This window comes from Tursiops truncatus, chromosome 6, assembly GCF_011762595.2.
Source record: "Tursiops truncatus isolate mTurTru1 chromosome 6, mTurTru1.mat.Y, whole genome shotgun sequence".
NCBI lineage: Eukaryota > Metazoa > Chordata > Mammalia > Artiodactyla > Delphinidae > Tursiops > Tursiops truncatus.
Genome location: NC_047039.1, coordinates 1,908,520 through 1,929,800, shown reverse-complemented (window position 1 = coordinate 1,929,800; position 21,281 = coordinate 1,908,520). Strand labels below are relative to the sequence as shown.

The 21,281-nt window shown below is 38.7% G+C and overlaps 1 protein-coding gene across 9 annotated transcripts in view; it reads left to right on the top strand.

The window, feature by feature from the left end:
* DDX60 (DExD/H-box helicase 60) overlaps positions 1-21,281 on the top strand; it is a 124,496-nt gene that overhangs the window by 67,216 nt on the left and 35,999 nt on the right. For 4 of the 9 annotated variants that reach the window (XR_012332330.1, XR_012332327.1, XR_012332328.1 and 1 more), the window contains exons 31-38: positions 2,134-2,238; positions 3,028-3,169; positions 4,825-4,946; positions 10,295-10,442; positions 11,727-11,869; positions 13,980-14,131; positions 15,289-15,351; positions 17,078-17,167. Coding sequence is in view for 5 of the 9 variants with exons in the window: in XM_073805701.1 (XP_073661802.1) it covers positions 2,134-2,238; positions 3,028-3,169; positions 4,825-4,946; positions 10,295-10,442; positions 11,727-11,869; positions 13,980-14,131; positions 15,289-15,351; positions 17,203-17,302 (975 nt within the window). In the remaining 4 variants the exon portion in view is untranslated. Of the gene's footprint in view, positions 1-2,133; positions 2,239-3,027; positions 3,170-4,824; positions 4,947-10,294; positions 10,443-11,726; positions 11,870-13,979; positions 14,132-15,288; positions 15,352-17,045; positions 17,929-21,281 lie in introns of those variants that run through there. The other 5 variants (XM_073805701.1, XM_019932335.3, XM_073805700.1 and 2 more) reach the window with 3 other exon arrangements.

Below are 21,281 nucleotides of genomic sequence, written 5' to 3'. Positions count from 1 at the left end.
GTCCAAACCTCAGCATTTAGCGTATTTTCAAATTATGTAGCTTTCTGGACTGAAAGTTCATCTTCTGCCAATGTCACTGACAGACTGGTCCACAGATTGGTCCTGTGGAGGCCATTCGTCACCACGAACTGCAGTAGGCACCGCAGTCAGAACTCTTCCTGTCGTAGTAAGACTTTAGTGACGTGGTCTGCATCTCCGGAGTTACAGTGAACCACCAGAGGTCGCTCACCCTCTACTACTCTGCTGTTTCCTGCCTGTTGCTCTAAATGTAGAGCCAGAGAGAGGAGAAGTTGTAGGAAAGGGCATTTTTGGCTCCCTGAAAACGTATCACCCCAAAGTAGAGGTGATGGATGGTACACCCCATCCCCTCCTTCCTTCTCCCTCCTTCCCTCCCTTTCCCTCTCCCTTCCTTCCTTCTCCCTCCCTCCCTCCCTGCCCCTCTCTCTTCCTTCCTTCCTTCTCCCCCCTTCCCTCCCTGCCCCTCTCCCTTCCTTCTCCCCCTTCCCTCCCTGCCCCTCTCCCTTCCTTCTCCCCGCTTCCCTCCCTGCCCCTCTCTCTCCCTTCCTTCCTTATCCCTCCCTCCCTCCCTGCCCCTCTCCCTTCCTTCCTTCCTCCCTCCTTCCCTCCCTCCCTCCCTCCCTGCCCCTCTCCCTTCCTTCCTTCCTCCCTCCTTCCCTCCCTGCCCCTCTCCCTTCCTCCCTCCTTCCCCCACTGCCCCTCTCCCTCCTTCCCCCACTGCCCCTCTCCCTTCCTTCCTTCTCCCTCCTTCCCCCACTGCCCCTCTCCCTTCCTTCCTTCACCCTCCTTCCCTCCCTGCCCCTCTCCCTTCCTTCCTTCTCCCTCCTTCCTCCACTGCCCCCTCCCTTCCTTCCTTCTCCCTCCTTCCCTCCCTGCCCTTCTCCCTTCCTCCCTCCCTCCCTCCCTGCCCCTCTCCCTTCCTTCCTTCTCCCTCCCTCCCTCCCTGCCCCTCTCCCTTCCTTCCTTCTCCCTCCCTTCCTCCCTGCCCCTCTCCCTTCCTTCCTTCTCCCTCCTTCCTTCTCCCTCCTAGTCCCCTGGCCTTACATTGACTAGAGATTCTTCCCAGGTACTATGAACTCTCAGGCCTAAAGGCAGCCACGTTTAATTTCGGTGATGTTGGGAAATTCTCCTTTTACTTGAACCTCATAAACGTTGTAGTGGGCAGTTGGAAGATATCTGAACTGTTACCTCGATGCTGTTTTACTATCTCAATATTTTTATTACCTTGACCTTAATCAACGTGATTCCATCGTTTTTGCAACGATACTGCAGGACATGGGATAATGTATCAATAATATCGTATTTTCTTCCAGAACAACCCAAGATTGTAAGCTCTTAAACTGGATCCACATATATTACCAGGTTATTTGGCAACATGTTTCATTTCCAGTGATTCGGTTTTATATGTTCCGTTTTGTTAGGGGAAGGGCGTGCCATGTAAGAATATGGTAAAATGTGAAATCGCACTGAATCTTAGGTGGCTCTGGTATCTGTGGGGTAAAATGGATATTAGTAATATATATTTGATTGTTTTATATTCTTTTATGAGCTGGTCAGTCGGATGTGGCCACAGGAGGAGACAGACGAGAGGCTCAGGGAAACAAAGTAGAAACTCAAGAGGTCCTAGAAATGCAGGCAGGGTGCACCATGCAGGGCTTCACGAGACCCCAGGATGGTCGGGAGGCAAGAGCCACGAGTGGAGGGAGAGGGCCCATGGGAAGGGCAAGGCATCTCAGAGTAAATAGTTTGGGACTGGGTAGTTGGAATCATTCGGGTGGGCTTTGGGAGCTGCGGTGGTCTCTATTTGCCTAGCACCTGGGGTGCTTTAGGACAGGGGAATATTGGCTTGGTGTGTGAGATTCAGGTAAGGCAGCAGGTGGGGCGTAAAGTCGGCATTGGTTGGTTTGTAGAGGAAAGCAAGCTTTGTCAAGTTGTTGTTACCTTTAGGAAGTAGCCCTGGGAGTATCAGTCTCTCCCCAGCCAGCAAGGTTTTTAAGATGCCAAAGCATCGTGATACGCAGGAAAAAATGTTAAATTCCAGTGCACCTCTCTTGTCATCCAGGAGTGTATTTCTCAGCAGGAGCACAGTGTGAATTAACATCCTCCTCTCCTCAGGCGCTGTCGGTGCTCAAGCACTCACTGATCTCCTTCAAGCAGCCCCGGGCGCTGGAGATGCTGAAACTGTACTTTCTGTTCTCCGTGCAATTCCTGGTCAAGGAGGTAGGACCGTGTTTGCCTTTTTGTGAGATAGGATCGGTACCATCTCTGTTCCTCATCATCTTGAACTAATTCCAGTCTTTCCAAGGTTATAGCCAAGGATTCCTACTACTTACAGTTGATTTAATTATCAAAGTGGGCCAGGTAATGAGTACTAATCTCTCTTATGTTGGTATTGTGGACCGAAAAAAAAAAAAAGCACAACCTGAAAGTTGAGAATTATGTTTTATTCGGTGGACATTCTTAGGACTTCAAGCAGGACATAGCATCTCAAATAACACTTGAGGGACTGCTCCCAAGAGGCAAGGGAGGAGCTAGGATATATAGGGGTTTTTGCAATAAAGACCAGGTAGTCAGAACTTCAGAAGATGACTTCATTAAAGAAAGCCAGACATCTCAAGTTAAGGAATTTAGCGCTTTTCTGTGTATGGGAAGATGCAAGAGTCTGGGCTCACTGGAATCATTCCTTTGATGTGCACCTCAGCGCTCTGGGGCCAGTGTCCTGTGCTTTCCCATCCTGAGTGTCCTCAGGTGCACCATTGCGGGGGCTGCAGTGGCTGAGGGCTTGATGGCAGGCATCCTGTCTCCATCCTGAGCTCCCTCAGGGCTCACCATCCAGGCTGCTGGAATGTGATGGCTTGGTGGCTGCAACATCTTTTGCTTACTGTTATGGCAGCCATGTTTTAGTTCTCAGTATTAAGTACTGTTTTAAACTGGCACTTAATAAGCTGTCTATTAATTAAGGTATGTGGTTGAGTTGAGTCAAACTAATAAATTATGTCTGTTCTTTAGGGCTATTTAGATCAAGAAGGTAATCCTACAGGCTTTGCTGGACTTGTGTCACATTTGCATTATCACGAGCCTTCCAATCTTGTTTTCGTCAGTTTTCTTGTAAGAGGCCTTTTCCATAATCTCTGTCAGCCAACCAGGAAAGGTAAGCTTGACGTTTCATACGTATGGTCTAAAAACAGCAAAGATGCTATAGTGAAGCTAACACTTCAGGAAATCTTTTTTTTTCTACAAAGAAAATGCAAGTTAATATTTAGATAATTTGGAGATACCAAATTAGATAAAGTTTTATATACCTACTAATATAGATTACATAGGAGAAAGCCATATTTTGTGGCAACTATTTAAAAATAACAACTTCTTATTAACTTGAGAGATGCCTTGATTCCAGGATTCAGAAATATTAATATATGATTTTTTGGTAAATATTTTTCTAATTAAATGTAATATATGCTCATGATAGAAAAAGGGTATAGGAAACCATCATGTTAAAAAAATACTCACTGTTGATATTTGTGAATATTTTCCTCCAATCATATTTTCTTTGAATATAATCCTATAGTGTATTTAAATAGCTGATATCATATTAGTTGCATGATCTAGAAACTTGTTTTCCCCCAGATTTGCTTTTGTCAAATTGTGTACATTTTTTGTGAATTCCATTTGTAAAGCCCATCTAATGTTTCATTTAATGCAGTTTTTATAAAAGCCTTTGATTTTTATAACTAAACCATAGAGCTTTAAACTATGTCCCTAAAAGAAATATTTCTGTCTCTGTGCTTAAGTTCGTTGTAGTTCCTGATGCCTGGTGATTTTCTTGCCTTTCACAGCATAACTTCGCTTTATCTTCCATTGTTAACTGGCAGGAACACTCTGTTTTACACAATGTCACTAGGCTCTGAATGTGCATTGTTCTGTGAAACAAGGATCCTCAGGAAGTTCTGTCTCCCAGAAGCTCTGTAAGAGGAGAAATAATTTCAGGCAACAAGAAGTGCAGTTGTGTTTATTGCTCTGTGTGTGTGTGTGTGTGTGTGTGTGTAGGGAGGTGTGTGCGGTTATAAACATGGAGACAGAAGCTTTATGAGGTAGATAATATGGACGTTGCTATTTTGTACATGAGGAAACAGAGAAGTTAGATAAATTGCCATGGTCACAAAACCTAAATATTGTAAGTCTTGAGCCAAGATTCGAATATGAGCAAGTTATTAAAGGTGGCACTTTTTAACACGACCATGTAACAGTCACGTGCTGTGGAGGATGGGAGTGAGTCAGGTTGATGGGATATATATATATATAGTTGGAGTATAGTTGCTTTACCATGTTGTGTTGGGGTTGACAGTATATTAACATGAGTGGCAGGGAGGGGAGGGGAGGGGGCTGGGGGGTTATTTGTGGGTTAGTTTTGGAAACCCTTACGTGCTTGGCCGAGGAGATTGGATTTTGTTTATGAGGCATTGAGATGCGATCAGAGGCTTTTGAGGAGGTGAGGTCATGATCATTAAATGCTTAAGAAAACCAATCATAGACTAAAGAGGAAGGTCCCAGGTAAGGGGACAAGGGTCTTTGGTTGGAGTTACAAGAGTCTGAAGTAGAGGGGGAGCGGCAAGAAGGAAAAAGGAGGCACAGGTGTAAAACTGCCAGCAGAGATAGTCGTTCCCTAGTCGCTACATTTGTTACAAATTTCTAGTCTCCATGAAATAACATGCAATATAACATTCAATTTGTATTGTTCAATTGAAACATTAAAAATGGGATTAATGCACTTTTTATGTTTATGACAAGATATTTTATTTTGTATAGGCTCGAAACATTTTTCTCAAGATGTTATGGAAAAGCTAGTGTTAGTATTGGCAAATCTGTTTGGCAGAAAATATCTTCCAGCAAAGTTCCAAGATGCTACGCTCAAGTTTTATCAATCCAAGGTAAAATTTATGATTCTGATAACATTAAATAATAAAGATAATTTAACAGATCCTACCGTAAATGATTCCACAGCAGAATTTTGTTAATATAGAGTTCATTTGTTTTATAGAAATAATTTCTTCTTCTGTAATCAGTGTTATATTTAATCTGTAATTCACATGTCTCCTCTGTAAATCTATCAAAAGATTAAATGCCTTGAGGAAAAATGGGATAAAAAGTTCTGCTCATGTTTTCTGTTGGATTGTATAAACGTGTAGCAATCAGTGGCTAAAGAAAAAAATGTACGTAATTATATATTAAATGAACTAATAGTTCCCATCATTGAATCTCTAGTTCTTTTAGCATCTTTTTACCTTGCAGTAGGTCTATGGGCAGGAAGCGTATACTGTAAACTATAATGTTCTCACTGAAAAAATATTAGAATAGTCATCTAAGAAATCATCCCTTGACACACAGACTGTTGTCCGATTTTATTTGCAATGAGTTCTTTGATCATGATTCCCTGTCATTAAATCAGCATCAAATATTATTACTAATGTATTTCACTAGAATCTGAGAAAGTGGGAAGGGCTGGTTATTATACCAGATAACCTTGGTAAAGGTGACAAAGAAGAACAAAAAGAGAAGAGTTCATCTATATTGTCTAACATCACAATGTTAAGTTACCATTCTTAGCCCTCACAGAGTGTTCTCTAGACCAGTGAACACAATTTTAGTCACTGACTTTTCATCTTCATATCTTTTTCATCACATGTACATTCTTGGACTATTATTTGTTTTGGTTAAATAAACTTATTTTTCTTACAAAAGACAAGTCAGTATCTCTGTTCTTACACAGATGGTTATGATAGAAAAAAGTACAATAAAAAAAGATTTTGAGTGGAGGCCTCCTATTTCTCTCTCTTTTTTCCTTTAAAGATTATTAGAAATTTGAGCACTTCCAGGTGGGACATGCTAGGTGGCCATCACTCCTGTTGCAACAGAGAGCTGTGGAAGGGATGAGGATTATATTGGCTAAAATTATAAAATGGCAAGAACTTATCCAAGGTGTGATTGGACTCTCCAACCATGATTTTTCTCTCAAAGAACTTGTGGATTCTGGACGAGGTTGAAAGTTGTACTTAGCATATCCAGAGAGCCTCTCCTATGAGATAAAAAACACAACACAGCAATAAAGCTTTTAGTGATTCCATGGGGCTGGAGTGACAGACTAGACACTTGAGAGAGTGTTAACTCAGGACATTCACTGGGTCATATCTGCATGAAATGTCAGGGTGTTACACCAAATTTCTTGCAGTCTTGTAGCATTTACTAAATAAAAACCCACTAGAGGGAAGAGTTTGAATGTATTCATAGGCTTATATTACCCTCAAGGCATTTTTAAAGCCATCTAGGGCTGGAAGATATAAATGTAGGTTGTGAAGCTCTACAGGAATGACGTGGATCTTTGGGAATCTTTTAGGGCTGAGAAGACTGAGACCCACCAGCCTCATACTCAAAACCCAAGAGGGCTTAAGAGCAGAGATGCACCAGATGTAGACTGAGACTTACTAAAACTGGAAAACAGTATCAATCCACTTCAATCTCTACTTAGACTGAGGTGATCACATCTTCACTCACTTGGCCAAACACAAAATTGGGGAGCTCACTCCAGTGGAAGATAACATTGTTTGAAGTCTATCAGGTCCTTTTACAAACACTTCTGGTGAAAGAAAAATAAAACCTAAAAAAGTGAGTAAGCGAGAACATACGACCAATTAGCAGGAATGAAAGCAGGCAATAATAATCAACAGGAAGATGATTCAGATATTGAAGTTAGAATATAAGGACTGCTCAAGAAAATGGGGGAAGAGATAGAATTGATGAAAGGATGGAGACTTTCACTAGATAATTACAAAATTGATGAGAATAGAGAATTTCACCAGGTAATTAATTGGACCGTCCAGAATTGAAAAATGTACTGTCTGATCAGAATATACATATCAGAAGTCAAAATCAGTGAGTTGACTGATAGCTCAATAAAAGGTATCTGAATTGTAGCACAGGGAGAAAAAAATGAAAATAAAAACAATAGCATATGAGAATGTGGATCACATTCAAAAGGTTTAATGTAATATAATGGCAATCCCAGAAGAAGAGGAGGGAGAAGAATGGCCGGAGGGTATTCAAAAATAATAGCTGGGAATTTTCCCAAGCTGATGAAAGACAGCACTCCATAGTTTCAAAAGATTAGTCAACTTCAAGAAGGATAAAGAAACATTAAACTAAAACTACTGAAAATCAAAAACAAAGAGAAAAACACAAATCAGCTAGAGCCGAAATAGACATTTCCTTGAAAAAAGCAATAATAAGATGGATAGCTGACTTTCTGACCAAAATAATGGAAGGTAGAAGAAAATGGGAATATAATTTTCACTGCACTCTGTTTATTTTTATGCATGAATGTGTACAGATACTGAGCGTATGTTTTAAACATAAGTTAAAACAGGGTAAATATATTGTGATTGGTTTCATGACATATCAAGAGGATATGCATACCTTATTTTAAAAGTTTTTTTGAGGTATAAGTGATATATAAAAATGGCATACGTTTAATATACACATGTTAATGCGTTTGGACGTATGCATACACCTGTGATATCATTGCCACAACAAAGGCACTAAACATACCCACCATGTCCAAATATTTCTTCTGGTTTTATTTATTTAGTTAGTTAGGAATACTTACCATGAGATTTATCCTCTTAATGTAGTTTAAAGTACACAGTACTGTATCGTTAACATAGGTACTATGTTGTAGAGAAGATCTACAGAAATTATTTAGCCTGCATAACAATAATTTATATTCAATGAAAAACAATTCCCTATTTCCACCTCCACCCAGCCCCTGACAATATTCTCTGCTTCTATGAGTATGACTGTTTTAGGTCCCCCATGTAAGTGGAATCATGCAGTGTTTGTCCTTCTGTGAGGCTTACTTTACTTAACATAATGTCCTCTAGGTACATCCATGTTGATCTCCTTTTTTAAGAATGAATAATATCCCACTGTATGTATGCAGCACACTTTCTTATCGATTCATCTTGCTGATACACACTTGGGTTGTTTGTATGTCTTGCCTGTTGTGAATAATGTTTCAGTGAATGTGGATGTACAGGTATCTCTTCAACATCCTGATTGCAACCCTTTTGGATATATACCCAGATGTGGAATTGCTGGATCATATGATAGTTCTATTCTTAATTTTTTTAAAGAAAACTTTGTATGTTTTTCATAGTGGCTGCACCAATTTACATTCCCACCAACAGTGTACAAGGTTCGAATTTTTCTACGTTTAAAATTTTTCTTCAACCCTTATAATCTTGTTTTTTTTGATGATGGCCATTCTGACAGGTATGAGGTGCTATCTCATTGTGGTTTTGATCTGCATTTCCCTGATGATTAGTGATGCCGAGCAACTTGTAATATACATGATAGCAGTTTGTATGCCTTCTTTGAAGAAATGTCTTTTCAAGTCCTTTGCCCGTTTTTCTTTTGTTTTTGTGTTTTTGTTTGTTTGTTTTGCTATGGAGTTGTACTAGATTCTTACGTATTTTGGATATTATCCCTTATCAGATGGTTGGTTTAGAAATATTTTCTCCCATTCCAGAAATGCCTTTTCACTCTGTTGATTATTTCTTTTGCTGTGCAGAAGGTTTTTAGTTTGATGTAGTCCCACTTGTTTATTTTCACTTGTGTTGCCTATACTTTTGATGTTACATTAAAAAATCATGGCCAAGACCAATGTCGCTATATTTTCTTTTATTAATTTTACAGTTTTAGGTCTTACATTTAAGTCTTTAAACCGTTTTGAGTTTATTTTTATGTATAGCATATGGTAGGGGTCCAATTTCAATCTTTTACATGTATATATCATTTTGCCAATACCATTTTTGAAAAGACTATCCTTCCTCTATTGTGTGTTATTGGTACCTTTGTCAGATATATGCTGGTAATATATATATGTGAAATATGTTTCTGGACCAGAAACACCGTAATTGCCTTAAAATTGAACAAACTCGTTTCATTTCTAAATACACATAAGACAAAAAATAAATAAAATGGAAATTATCAAATATTTTAGTTAAATGATAATGAAGAGTACATACAAATATAAGATGTGATTTATGCAATGATTAGAGGGACATTTATAGCCTTTATAACCACATCTTAGAAAAGAAGACAGGCTGAGAAAAAAATCAGTGATTTGACTTTTCAGCTTAAGGAGTTAGGAGAAAACAAAACAAAGCAAAATAAATAAAACAGAGTATCTAACCTAAGGGAAATACAAGAAAAAGAGTAATAAAATGAGAACAGAAATAAAGTAAATTGAGAACAATTGTAAAAACAGGGAAATCAGCAAGGCCTAAGTTGCTTCTTTGTTAAGATTTATAATAAAAGTGATGAATACACAGCAAGACTCATTGACAAAGAAGGGAGAGAAAGCACAAATTACAATTATCAGGAAAGAAAATGAGACATTATTACAGATCTTATGTAGTACATCAAATGGAAAAAAACATTTGACTATTTGGACAAAATGGGCAAATTCCTAGAAAATGCAACTTTCTAAAACTAACCAAGGACTATATGAATAATTTCATATCTGATAGCCATTAAAGAAATGTAACCAATTATTTTTTTTTAATTTCCCATTTAAAAAAACCCAGGTTCAGATGGCTTCAGTGGTGAACTTTTTTAAACATTTAAAGAATAACAGCAAATTTTCACAAACTCTTCTAGAGAATATAAAAAGAGGGAGTAAAACTTAAACTTAATATCAAAACTTGACAAGGACATTATAAAAAATTAGAGATGTATCTCTTATGAAAATATAGATAGAAGAATAATTAACAAAATATTAGAAGAATGAATCCAGTGGGGCTTTAAAGACCCTCACAATTGAGTGAGGTTTATTCCAGGCACAAAGGGGACTTTATATTGTTGCTTGCTTTCCAAACATGTCACTAGATTCTTTGAAATATTCACAAGTCTAATGTCATTTGAGGGCATACTTCTATTTAAAAGAGTTTTGATTAAGTAGCATGAAAGCAGATTTTTAAGAGCAAAGGTATTGGCTTTTATAACACAAATAGGAATAAAAAATGAATTTCACCTGAATTTCATAGATGAAAGAAAGGAACAGTTACATTACTGAATGATAGATAACTATAGAATTATATTACATTGTTCTTTGCAGTTCTTCTAAACTTTCAGTTTTCAAGGATGGTATGTAGATCTCTGAAAAATATTTGGCCTCCAGTTTTTTGTTTTTGTTTTTTTTTTGATGACCTCCTTGATGATTTAGGTGTTTCTGGAGGATCTCCCTGAGGACTTCAAGGCCGCTCTAGATGAGTATAACACAAACGTGACAAAGGACTTTGCCTCTTTCCTACTGATTGTTTCCAAACTGGCTGATATGAAACAAGAACATCAGCTCCCATTGTCAAAAATAGGTAAGTGTATCTTAGCTCCATTGTGGGACAGTTTAAAAAATAAATAATCTTGCCATAAGAATATTTTATCCCATAAGAAGAGTAGAGCCCGGGAAAGATCAGTCTGCCTTAGAATAAGGGGATCCTTTCTGCTCTCTCAAGGAAGACGGTATGATTATTAGAATTAAGTAAGGGACAGTGGAGAATGACATTGAATAGAGTCATTTATAAACCATCTTGATTAAAGGTTGGGTTTGGGACAAGCCTGGAAAATGGAGTAAGGACACCTATGAGATGAGGAGAAACAAGAAGCGATTCTGTCACTTTTTCCTTGAGAGGAGCTGTGCATGGTGGTCATGAGCATAAACTCTCTGCATTATGACCTGAGTCCAAGCTCTGGCTCTGCTACTTGTTAGCAGTGGGACTTTGAGCAGGGGACTCCATATTCCTGCCTCGATTTTCTCAACAGATAAATAAGGAGGATAACATTATCCACCTAGTTTGGGTGAGCTTTAAATAGTTAAGCCAATGTCTGTAACTTATCTCCAAACAGCACGTAGCACGTAGTCAACACTCCTGATCTTTGCTCTTACTTTTCATGAGCTATTGGCTGGAAATCTTCCGGGAGAAACTAAACTGGAAACGGTGACAGGGATACAGGGAAAGGGGTGAGCTCTGGGTAGCCATTTCCTGGTTTGGTAACATCCTCAGCTGGAAGAAGTCAGGGAGGAGGACCGTGTAGCTTTCTGGACAGTGTGAAAGCAGGAAGTAGACAGTGGCAGAGGGTGTGGCGAGCATCCAGAGGAGGAAGAAAAGGAACGGGAAGGTTCGGCCTCAGTCACAAACGAGAGCCGACTGTGAACGCGCCCTCCGGTGCTTTACAAAGGGAGGAATGGAAAACATACTTCTTCTCATATGCCATTTCCAAACCTGCTGATGGTGGCTGCTTGAATCAGCCTGTCTAGAAGGATTCTGCAGCCAAGTCTGAGTTCGGTGGGAAAAAGGACCAAGGTAATAACAACGATTCTGGGCTAAAAGAGGATACCATTTAAATTTAGTCTTTTATGACCTGTTGATCAAAGCAACTAAAATATAATACAAAATTTTATACCGTTGATAATAGTATTAATAACTAACATTGAATGTATTCTATGCCAGGATGTGCTGCTTACTGTATGTGATCAGTCTTATTCAGTCTTCATTACAGTGTTGGTCCCCTTGGCCTCCTGGTCTAGAGCAGGTGTGTAAGGCTTGGCAGTCTGGCTTAATCTTCAAAGCTGATTTGTGCCCACCTCTTATGGCCAGATTTCTCAGGTCAAGAGTGTGAAGACTCACAACTTGTGTCTCACTTGATGAGCTGCAGGGAAGGAAGAATAGCCATTTCTCCGTTTGCCTGTCTCTCTGGGAACTCTGACGGCAGTTTGCTTCATCTAGAAACTTCAGACCATGTAAGTGGAAAACGAGGCTTGTAAGTAAAATGTCATTGAGAAAGAATTGGATTTATGCTTCCGGGCAGCTTAGCAAGGGCTTCAGATTCCCCAGATTGAATAGAGTTTCAGGTGTATCGACAGAAATACCCAGGAAAAGGTGCTCTGGAGGCCAGTTTGTCATCCTGGCCTGAGGAGCCCTGTTCCATTATACAGAAATCCAGGATCACCACTTTTCTGGAGATCGGCAGAGGTTTGCTGTGAAAAGAGCACATAAAACTATCTTCAGGCTTTCCCAGTATTGCTGTAGACGCTGTAAATCCCATATATTCTGGATCGGTGGTGTCAGAAATGAAGTATAGAGAACTAGATACATTTCAGATATGCTGGATAACCCATTTGAATGTTGGAATAAACTTGTGGAAATTTAAGTGTAGTTGATTTACAATGTTGTGTTAATTTCTTGTGTATAGCAAAGTGATTCAGGTACACACACACACACACACACACATATATATGCTTTTTCATTATGGTTCCTCACAGAATACTGAATATATTTCCCTGTGCCATACAGTAGGTCCTTGCTGTTTATCCATTCTCTATATAATAGTTTGCATCTACTAATCCCAAACTCCCAAACCATCCCTCCTCTACCCCCTCCTCCCCTTTGGCAACAAGTCTGTTCTCTATGACTGTGTGTCTGTTTCTGTTTCATAGAGAGGTTCATTTGTGTCATATTTTAGATTCCACATATAAGTGATATCATCTGGTATTTGTCTTTCTCTTTCTGACTTTGCTTAATATGATAATCTCTAGGTCCATCTGTGTAGCTGCAAATTACATTATTTTATTCTTTTTTTATGGCTCAGTGGTATTCCATTGTGTATATGTACCACATTTGCTTTATCCAGTCATCTGTTGATGGACATTGTAGTTGCTTCCATGCCTTCGCTATTGTAAATAGTGCTGCTGTGAACGCTGGGGTGCATGTATCTTTTCGAATCATGGTTTTTGTCTTTTCTGGATATATGCCCAGGAGTGGGATCACTGGATCATATGGTACCTCTGTTTTTAGTTTTTTGAGAAACCTCCACCCTGTTTTCAAAGAATTTTGAAAAACTGTATAGACCCTTGTGCATTTTAAATGGACGCATATATTTTTATCATATATTTAAATAGTTTCTAATGATATAGATTGCATTTTCAGATAAGTGTTGATATGTTAAAATAGAACCGTTGCATCATCCTTTTAAATGTATAAAATGGAATATAAATACTAAAGTGTTCTAACGCCCATAACTGGCAAGTTAAAAACAGTCAAGAATAACATTTTTAATGCTTTAAATTTTGATGCAGTTCTTTTCCTCTTGTGTTTAGACTCTGCATCCCCGCACATAATTTTACCTTACTTATCCACCAATTCCCCTTGATTGCAAATCTTCCAGACTTTCGGGGTCAAAGCGATTTTCTGGATCATACGGAATAAGAATATTCTAAGGACTTTGAATAATAATAACTTTCTGAGCTACTCCCCAGTCATTTTAGAAAGTAGCTGTACCAGTGTGCACTCTCACTGGCCCTGCACTAGAGTTCCTGTTGACCCCATAGAGTTTTCAGAAAATCAGCAGACATGAAAAACTACTGATGTGCATTCTTCCTTTTCTTATTTTCCTTTTTCTTTCCCCTCCATCTTCCTCTCCTTCCCTTTTGTTCCAGTAATTGGGATCCAAAGATTGTCAGAGTTACTCAGTTTAAGCCTTCTTTCCAGACATGCAAGGCACCAGCTCCCTGACACTGTGTACAAAGGTATTTCCTGCACCAATTAGGATACTGATAAAATTTTAAGTTAGCTTTTCTTTCCTAGTGAGCCTTGCTATATTCTAGTGGACTGGTAGTTAAAATTTTTATTGTACGTTGTGAGGCAGTGATGTTCATCGGTGGAGCCAGGCCATCCTACTGTCCTACTTGGGACAGCACTACCTCAGTGTGGATGAGAGACACCCTCTTCTTCACTGTGAAGAGTGTGCTTTCAACATGTTGATTCTAGGAAGGAACTATGAAGCACAATGTAAGAAATCATAAACTTTCTTTACACATAAATAGTAAATTAAGGAGAGCTCTATTTCTTCAGGTCACTCTGCGCACCATTGGCATTGATAGCACTCGGGCTCCTGTGCTGTGGCCACAGGAATTTGATCACCAAGGAAGAAGAATGCAGCTCAATGCTTATGCGCTCGATTTCTATAAACACGGTTCCTTGACAGGATTGGTCCAGGACAACAGGTGTGTTTTATCTGTTTCCGTCTCCATCTCCCTCCCCAGCCACCCCCAGCATCCCTGTCATCCCCAGCATCCCCATCTCTACCTCTACCTTTCTCTATCCTTTTCACCTCTACCTCTCTCTCTCTGTCATTTCCACCTCTGCCTCTACCTCTAGTTCTATTTCTATATCCGTCTTCATCTGCATCTTTACATCTAATAAATGAATGTAATGAATATTAGGCAAACACCTTCTTATAATTTCAAGTATAGGTTAATCATGCGAAACATACTGAAATTTTTTCTTACAGACTAAGGGCAAGAGAAAATACATTTGGTGTTATTGTTGTTCGTGTTTGACCAGCAAAATCTTGAGACTTAGGCTGACTCACTTGACATAAAGATTTACACTACAGTTACCAATATTTGCACATGTTCACAGATGTTTTTTATTTAGTACTATTTATTGATTATTATATATTTAAAAATGGATAACAATAACAAATAATGCCATGCTCTGCATCGTCTGACAGATGTATATGAAAAGAATATAATTCACACATCTGAGGACTGAGACTATGACAGTTGTTTTAACTCCTTGGCAGGGAAACCATTTTCAAAAACAGTGTGCAGAGATTTACTGGGAATGGAGAAATTGGCCCAGTCACTGAGCACATGGACGTGTGTGTGGGTGTGTTGGGGGAGGAGAATTCTGTCACACCATCGGGAATTCAGTGTGCATTTTAAATACATTTTGAACAATCTGTAGTGAATTCAAGTATTTAAAACTTCTGACCCTCTTGAGAAACACTGATCATTTTTGACAGTGGGACTCATTATTGTAAATAAAGCAGTTGTGATACCAGTGAGTAATTCACTTGGCCTTCTCTTTGACTCTCTGGTCCCATCCACGCTCCTGATCTTGACTTTGTGGCTTGGGTTTCTCCTAGAAGGTCAGCCTCCCATGTTCATTGATTATCTCTGGTTGTGAACTTGTGACTGGAGTTCATAATTGTCATTCTCACAGATTAAATCATCTGGGAGTCTTTGGTAGAAATGATTTTAGTAAATACATCTTGACAGACAAAAGTAATCCATTAATGACCAATCCAACATTTCAATATGAAATAAATTCTTTAATGTTTTTATACCATTAATTTTCAAAATGTTGTTTTGTTTAGGATAAATGAAGGAGCTGCTTATCAGTTGTTGAAAGATTTTTCCCTCACCATTAAATCTATCAGGTATGTTATACATTTTAAATAGTGATTTCATATTTTCTAATAATTTAATGATAATTTGAAAAATGTTGAGCTCATACTTAAAGGTGCCCCTGAGCCTCTTAGGTGCGAAGCATTTCAATTCCCCTGTGACTTTGCAGACCTTCTCCTCAACTGTTGCATTGTTTGTATAATAGAACTAATTCCAAAATCCATGAACTTTCACCTAGACCAGAGCCTCAGCCCAGGCACTTTAGACCAACAGGCAGCAGTATCCCAAAGCTTCAAGAATCCCTAGACCCTCATGTTCTCAGTTTCCACAACCAAGGTTTCCATTTTAGTTAATGATACATAAAAACATAGGCGGGAGGATGAGATCTGGGGACTGAGAACAAAAACCAGTGAGTTAGATGGTATGCGTCACATTATATCTCTTGAATATTGTTCAGGAGAAATGTCCAGGAGTCACAATTGTGAGTCTGTAACTAGGAGGAAATTCAGTATTGTGGGTACAGAGTTGGTCATTCTTTGCGGTAGGTCAATGAAAACACCAGGGGAAAACTGGATCTCTAGTGGAATCAAGGCAGGTACAGATTACAAAAGGCTGATGAAAGGTCAGGTCCTGACTGTTCCCATTCCTTGATGAGCCCAGCTGCACTGTCCATTCTTGGATTTCCTCTCTCCATTCTCGTCACCTGTGTATCAGTTCCTTATTGCTGCTGTAACAAATGACCACAAACATAGTGTTTAAACCAACACATCTTTAGTGTCTACAGTTCTGGAGGTCAGAGGTTCAAAATGGGTCTCACTGGGCTGAAATCAAGGTGTTGTCAAGGCTGCATTCCTTTCTGGAGCCTCTGGGACAATCTATTTGATTGTCCTTTCCAGCTTATAGATGCTTTGATTTTGGCCCCTTCTGTCTTCAAAGCCAGCATTGGGAGGCAGATTCTTATATCAGGTCACTCTGACATTCACTCTCTCCTGCCCCCTGTCTTCCACTTAGAATGACCTTTGTGACAACAGTGGGCCACCCAGATAATCCAGGTTAATTTCCCCACCTCAAGGTCAGCCAATTAGCAACTTCAATTCCATTTACAGCCTTAATTCTCCTTTGCCATGTAACCTAAGGATTTATAAATTTCTAGGGATTAGGACATGGATGTCTTTGTGGGCCATTATTTTGTTTATCACACCCTGTTTTCTTAATTTTCTCATACATCTAGGTAAAGGGAGGATTGTTTTGCTTTTTGTAGAGGCAGTTGCCTGTGGGTTTAAGTATATACTGAAAAAAAAAACCCCCACAAAATGACTCCAAAAAAAAAAATGTGGGGAAAAAGAAGGAGATTTGTGTTGCTGTTATTGAAGGGAGGAGGGATCTGGTTACATGGGACTTGGTGGCCATTAAAATCCTCTTGGGGGCTTCCCTGGTGGCGCAGTGGTTGAGAGTCCACCTGCCGATGCAGGGGACACGGGTTTGCACCCCGGTCTGGGAAGATCCCACATGCCGCGGAGTGGCTGGGCCCATGAGCCATGGCCGCTGAGCCCGCGCGTCCGGAGCCTGTGCTCTGCAACGGGAGAGGCCACAGTGGTGAGAGGCCCGTGTACTGCAAAAAAAAAAAAAAACAACAAAAATCCTCTTGGTAAAATACAGGGAGGGGAGCTGCATGGTGATTGTCTTGATTGATTGATTCGTTGACAAGATTTTTTTTGGTTTTTAGATAAATATGTTCCTTATGATTCTTTTCCTCAGTTTGCTCACATTTCATCATCTAGTGGGATTTACTTAGTTCTACCTCCCTGGGGAAAGCCCTTCTTATGATACCGACTCTCAGTAGAATGGGTGAGTTTTATGTGTATCTATATTTCCATTTACAGTGTTTCTTTGCGTGAACTATGTGAAAATGAAGAGGACAACGTGGTCTTAGCATTTGAACAACTGAGTGAAACCTTTAATGAAAAATTTAAGAAAATTTGAAAATGAAGTCTATCCAAACTAATTAAAAGATTGCCTTGGGCATTTTAAAAGTCATATTTTATGATTCTCATGCTTTTTGTTGGGAATACATATATGATGAAGTAGAAAGGGAAGCAGTTTGGAGTCAGGGTTCTGATCAAACTTGCCCTGCTCTCCTGTGAGCATCCTTGGATGAATCACTTAGTATCTCTAAACCTCGGCTTCTTTGTATCGTTTAGTAACAATGGTTATGTCTCAGCTAGTCTGTAGATTGATTGAGAAATGCAAGGATGTTATATGAGATTGAAGAACAATGTTTGCTCTGTGAGGCCTAGACAAATATTACATTCTCAACAATTTTCTCCTCAATGTTATAATTTGTAAACAGTCTATTAAGGCTAGAATAAATGATTACAGTATCCTGACATTGAAATATATTCTATTTAATTTAAATGTGATTCCATGACTTAGATATGGCTGTTGGAAGAGTACCTTTTAGTGAACTTAAACTACTTTTTATAAAACATGATGGGAGTTTGGTATAAATTCCATGGTGCTTTAAATAAAACATACCTGATGATTTGGCTTGATTTTAATTCTACATAAGTAACTGAAAAACCACGAACAAATAAAATGGGTTTAATCTATTTGTCGTTGGTCTCTTTGTGTTAAATTCACACGTCTTTCCATCCTCTTGCATACACATTTGCATTTTATAGAACATAGTTCATATATAGTCACTTTCCTGCCCCAGACTAACCTCAGATTATCATTCTAGAACCTATTTTAGACCCTAAACTTGAACAGAGCATTTTTTCCTCAGGGCAAGGTCTGCTGTCTCCTACTATCAAGACGTCTTGCTGAAAGATGATCCACTGTATGGCATTATTTATACACAGATTACATCGGCTTAGAAAACCCCTGTGGTTCATTTTGTCTGGAGATAGAAGAATACTCTTTTCCCTGGAACTGACCCATCCTTGCATGTGCCGTGTTAAGGGTCCCTCCTTTCTTTGGTGAAACCGATTTTCATTATTTTAAAACATGCAATACAACAATTTCTGAACACCCAGACATTTAGAAACCAAAGCAGTGTTTTTACTGCCCCTTAATCTCTACCAAACAGAACCCAACAACAGTGAAAGGATCACACACCATGATTGAGTGGGATTTATCCCAGGAATATAAGGGTTCTTCAATATATGCAAATCAATCAGTGTGATACACCATATAAACAAATTAAGGAATAAAAGCCATATGATCATCTCAATAGATGCAAAAAAAAACTTTTGACAAAATACAACACCCATTTATTATGAAAACTCTCCAGAAAATGGGCATAGAGGGAACCTACCTCAACATAATAAAGACCAGATATGACAAACCCACAGCAAACATCATTCTCAATGGAGAAAAACTGAAAGCATTTCCACTAAGATCAGGAACAAGACACGGATGTCCACTCTCGCCACTCTTAATTCAATATAGTTTTGCAAGTTCTAACCACGGCAATCAGAGAAAAAAAAGGAATAAAAGGAATACAAATTGGAAAAGAAGAAGTAAAACTACCACTGTTTGCAGATGACATGATACTGTACATAGAAAATCGTAAAGATGCCACCAGAAAACTACTAGAACTAATCAATGAATTTGATAATCTTGTAGGATACAAAATTGATGCACAGAAATCTTTGGCATTCCTATACACTAACAATGAAAATTCAGAATGAGAAATTAAGGAAACAATCCCATTTACCACCACAACAAAAAGAATAAAATACCTAGGAATAAACCTACCTAAGGAGGCAAAAGACTCAGGAAACTATAAAACACTGATGAAAGAAATCAAAGATGACATAAACAGATGGAGAAATGTACCATGTTCTTGGTTTGGAAGAATCAATATTGTGAAAATGACTGTACTACCCAAAGCAAATCTACAGATTCAGTGCAATCCCTATCAAACTACCAATGGCATTCTTCACAGAATGAGAGCAAAAAATTTTACAATTTGTATGGAAACACGAAAGACCCTGAATACCCAAAGCAATCTTGAGAAAGAAAAATGGAGCTGGAGGAATCAGACTCCCCACCTTCAAACTGTACTACAAAGCTACAGTAATGAAGACAGTATGGTACCGATGCAAAAGCAAATATAGATCAATGGTACAAGGTAGAAAGCCCAGAGATAAACCCACACACCTGTGGTCATCTAATTTATGACAACAAAGGCAAAAACATACAATGGAGAAAAGACAGCCTCTTCAATAAGTGGTGCTGGGAAAATTGGACAGCTACATGTAAAAGAATGAAATTATAACACTACCTAATACCATACACAAAACTAAACTCAAAATGGATTAAAAACCTAAGACTGGACACTCTAAAACTCTTAGAGGAAAACACACTTTGACATAAACCACAGCAAGATCTTTTTTGACCCACCTCCTAGAATAAGGAAAATAAAAACAAAAATAAACAAATGGGACCAAGTTAAACTTAAAAGCTTTCACACAGCAAAGGAAACCATAAACAAGACAAAAAGACTATCCTCAGAATGGGAGAAAATATTTGCAAATGAAGCATCGGACAAAGGGTTAATCTGCAAAATATACAAACAACTCATGGAGCTCAATATCAAAAATACAACCCAATTAAAAAATAGGCAAAAGACCTAAGTAGACATTTCTCCAGAGAAGACATACAGATGGCCAAGAGGCACATGAAAAGATGCTCAACATCACTAATTAGAGAAATGCAAATCAAAACTACAAGGAGGTATCACCTCACATTCGTCAGAATGGCCATCATCAAAAAAATCTACAAACAATAAATACTACAGAAGGTCTGGAGAAAAGGGAACCCTTTTATACTGTTGGTGGGAATGTAAATTGATGCAGCCACTATGGAGAACAGTATGGAGGTTCCTTAAAAAACTAAAAATAGAACTACCATATGACCCAGCAATCCCATACTGGGCATATATCATGAGAAAATCATAATTCTAAAAGACACATGCACATTGTAAACGTTCATTGCAGCACTATTTACAATAGCCAGCATATGGAAACAACCTAAATGTCCAACAATAGATGAATGGGTAAAGAAGATGTAGTACATATATACAATGGAATATTACTCAGCCATAAAAAGGAATGAAATAGGGTTATTTGTAGAGATGTGGATGGACCCTACAGTCTGTCATGCAGAGTGAAGTAAGCCAGAAAGAGAAAAACAAATATTGTATATTAATGCATATATGTGGAACCTAGAAAAATGGTACAGATGAACCTATTTGTAGGGCAGGAATAGAGACGTATATGTAGAGAATGGACATGTGGACACGGAGTTAAGGGGAGGATGGGATGAATTGGGAGATTAGGTTTGACATAAATACACTACCATGTGTAAAATAGGTAGCCAGTAGGAACCTGCAGTATAGCACAGGGAGCTCAGCTCGGTTCTCTGATGACATAAGTGAGGATGGGAGGGAAGTCCAGGAAGGAGGGGATATAGGTATACATATAGCTGATTCACTTCATTGTACAGCAGAAAGTAACACAACATTGTAAAGCAATTATATTCCAATAAAAAAGCAAAACAAAACTAAAACAATGGTACACAGTATTAATATATTGTTACATGGGTTTCCACCCCTTATTTGTAGTTTCGAAAGTCTGATGGAGACATGAAGATTTTTTCCATATGACTGAGCCAATCTGACTTCCTAATTTTTAGGAGGAGAATAAAATTATTTCTTGTAACGTGGTATTCTCTTGCAAGAAGGAGTTACACCTAACCTCTTCCAGGTGGGTCTAATGGGCAGCTTCCTTTTTGATTTTTAGCAACAACCTTAAAGAGTAACTTGGAACAACTTATGAAGAATGAATTTACATAGGAACTCCGAAAACAAAATGCTTTATGTTCCATTTGTTGTACTGATGTGAAATTTTTCTGAGAAACGTGTATAAAGACCTTGGTGAGATTACTGGAAAGTCAT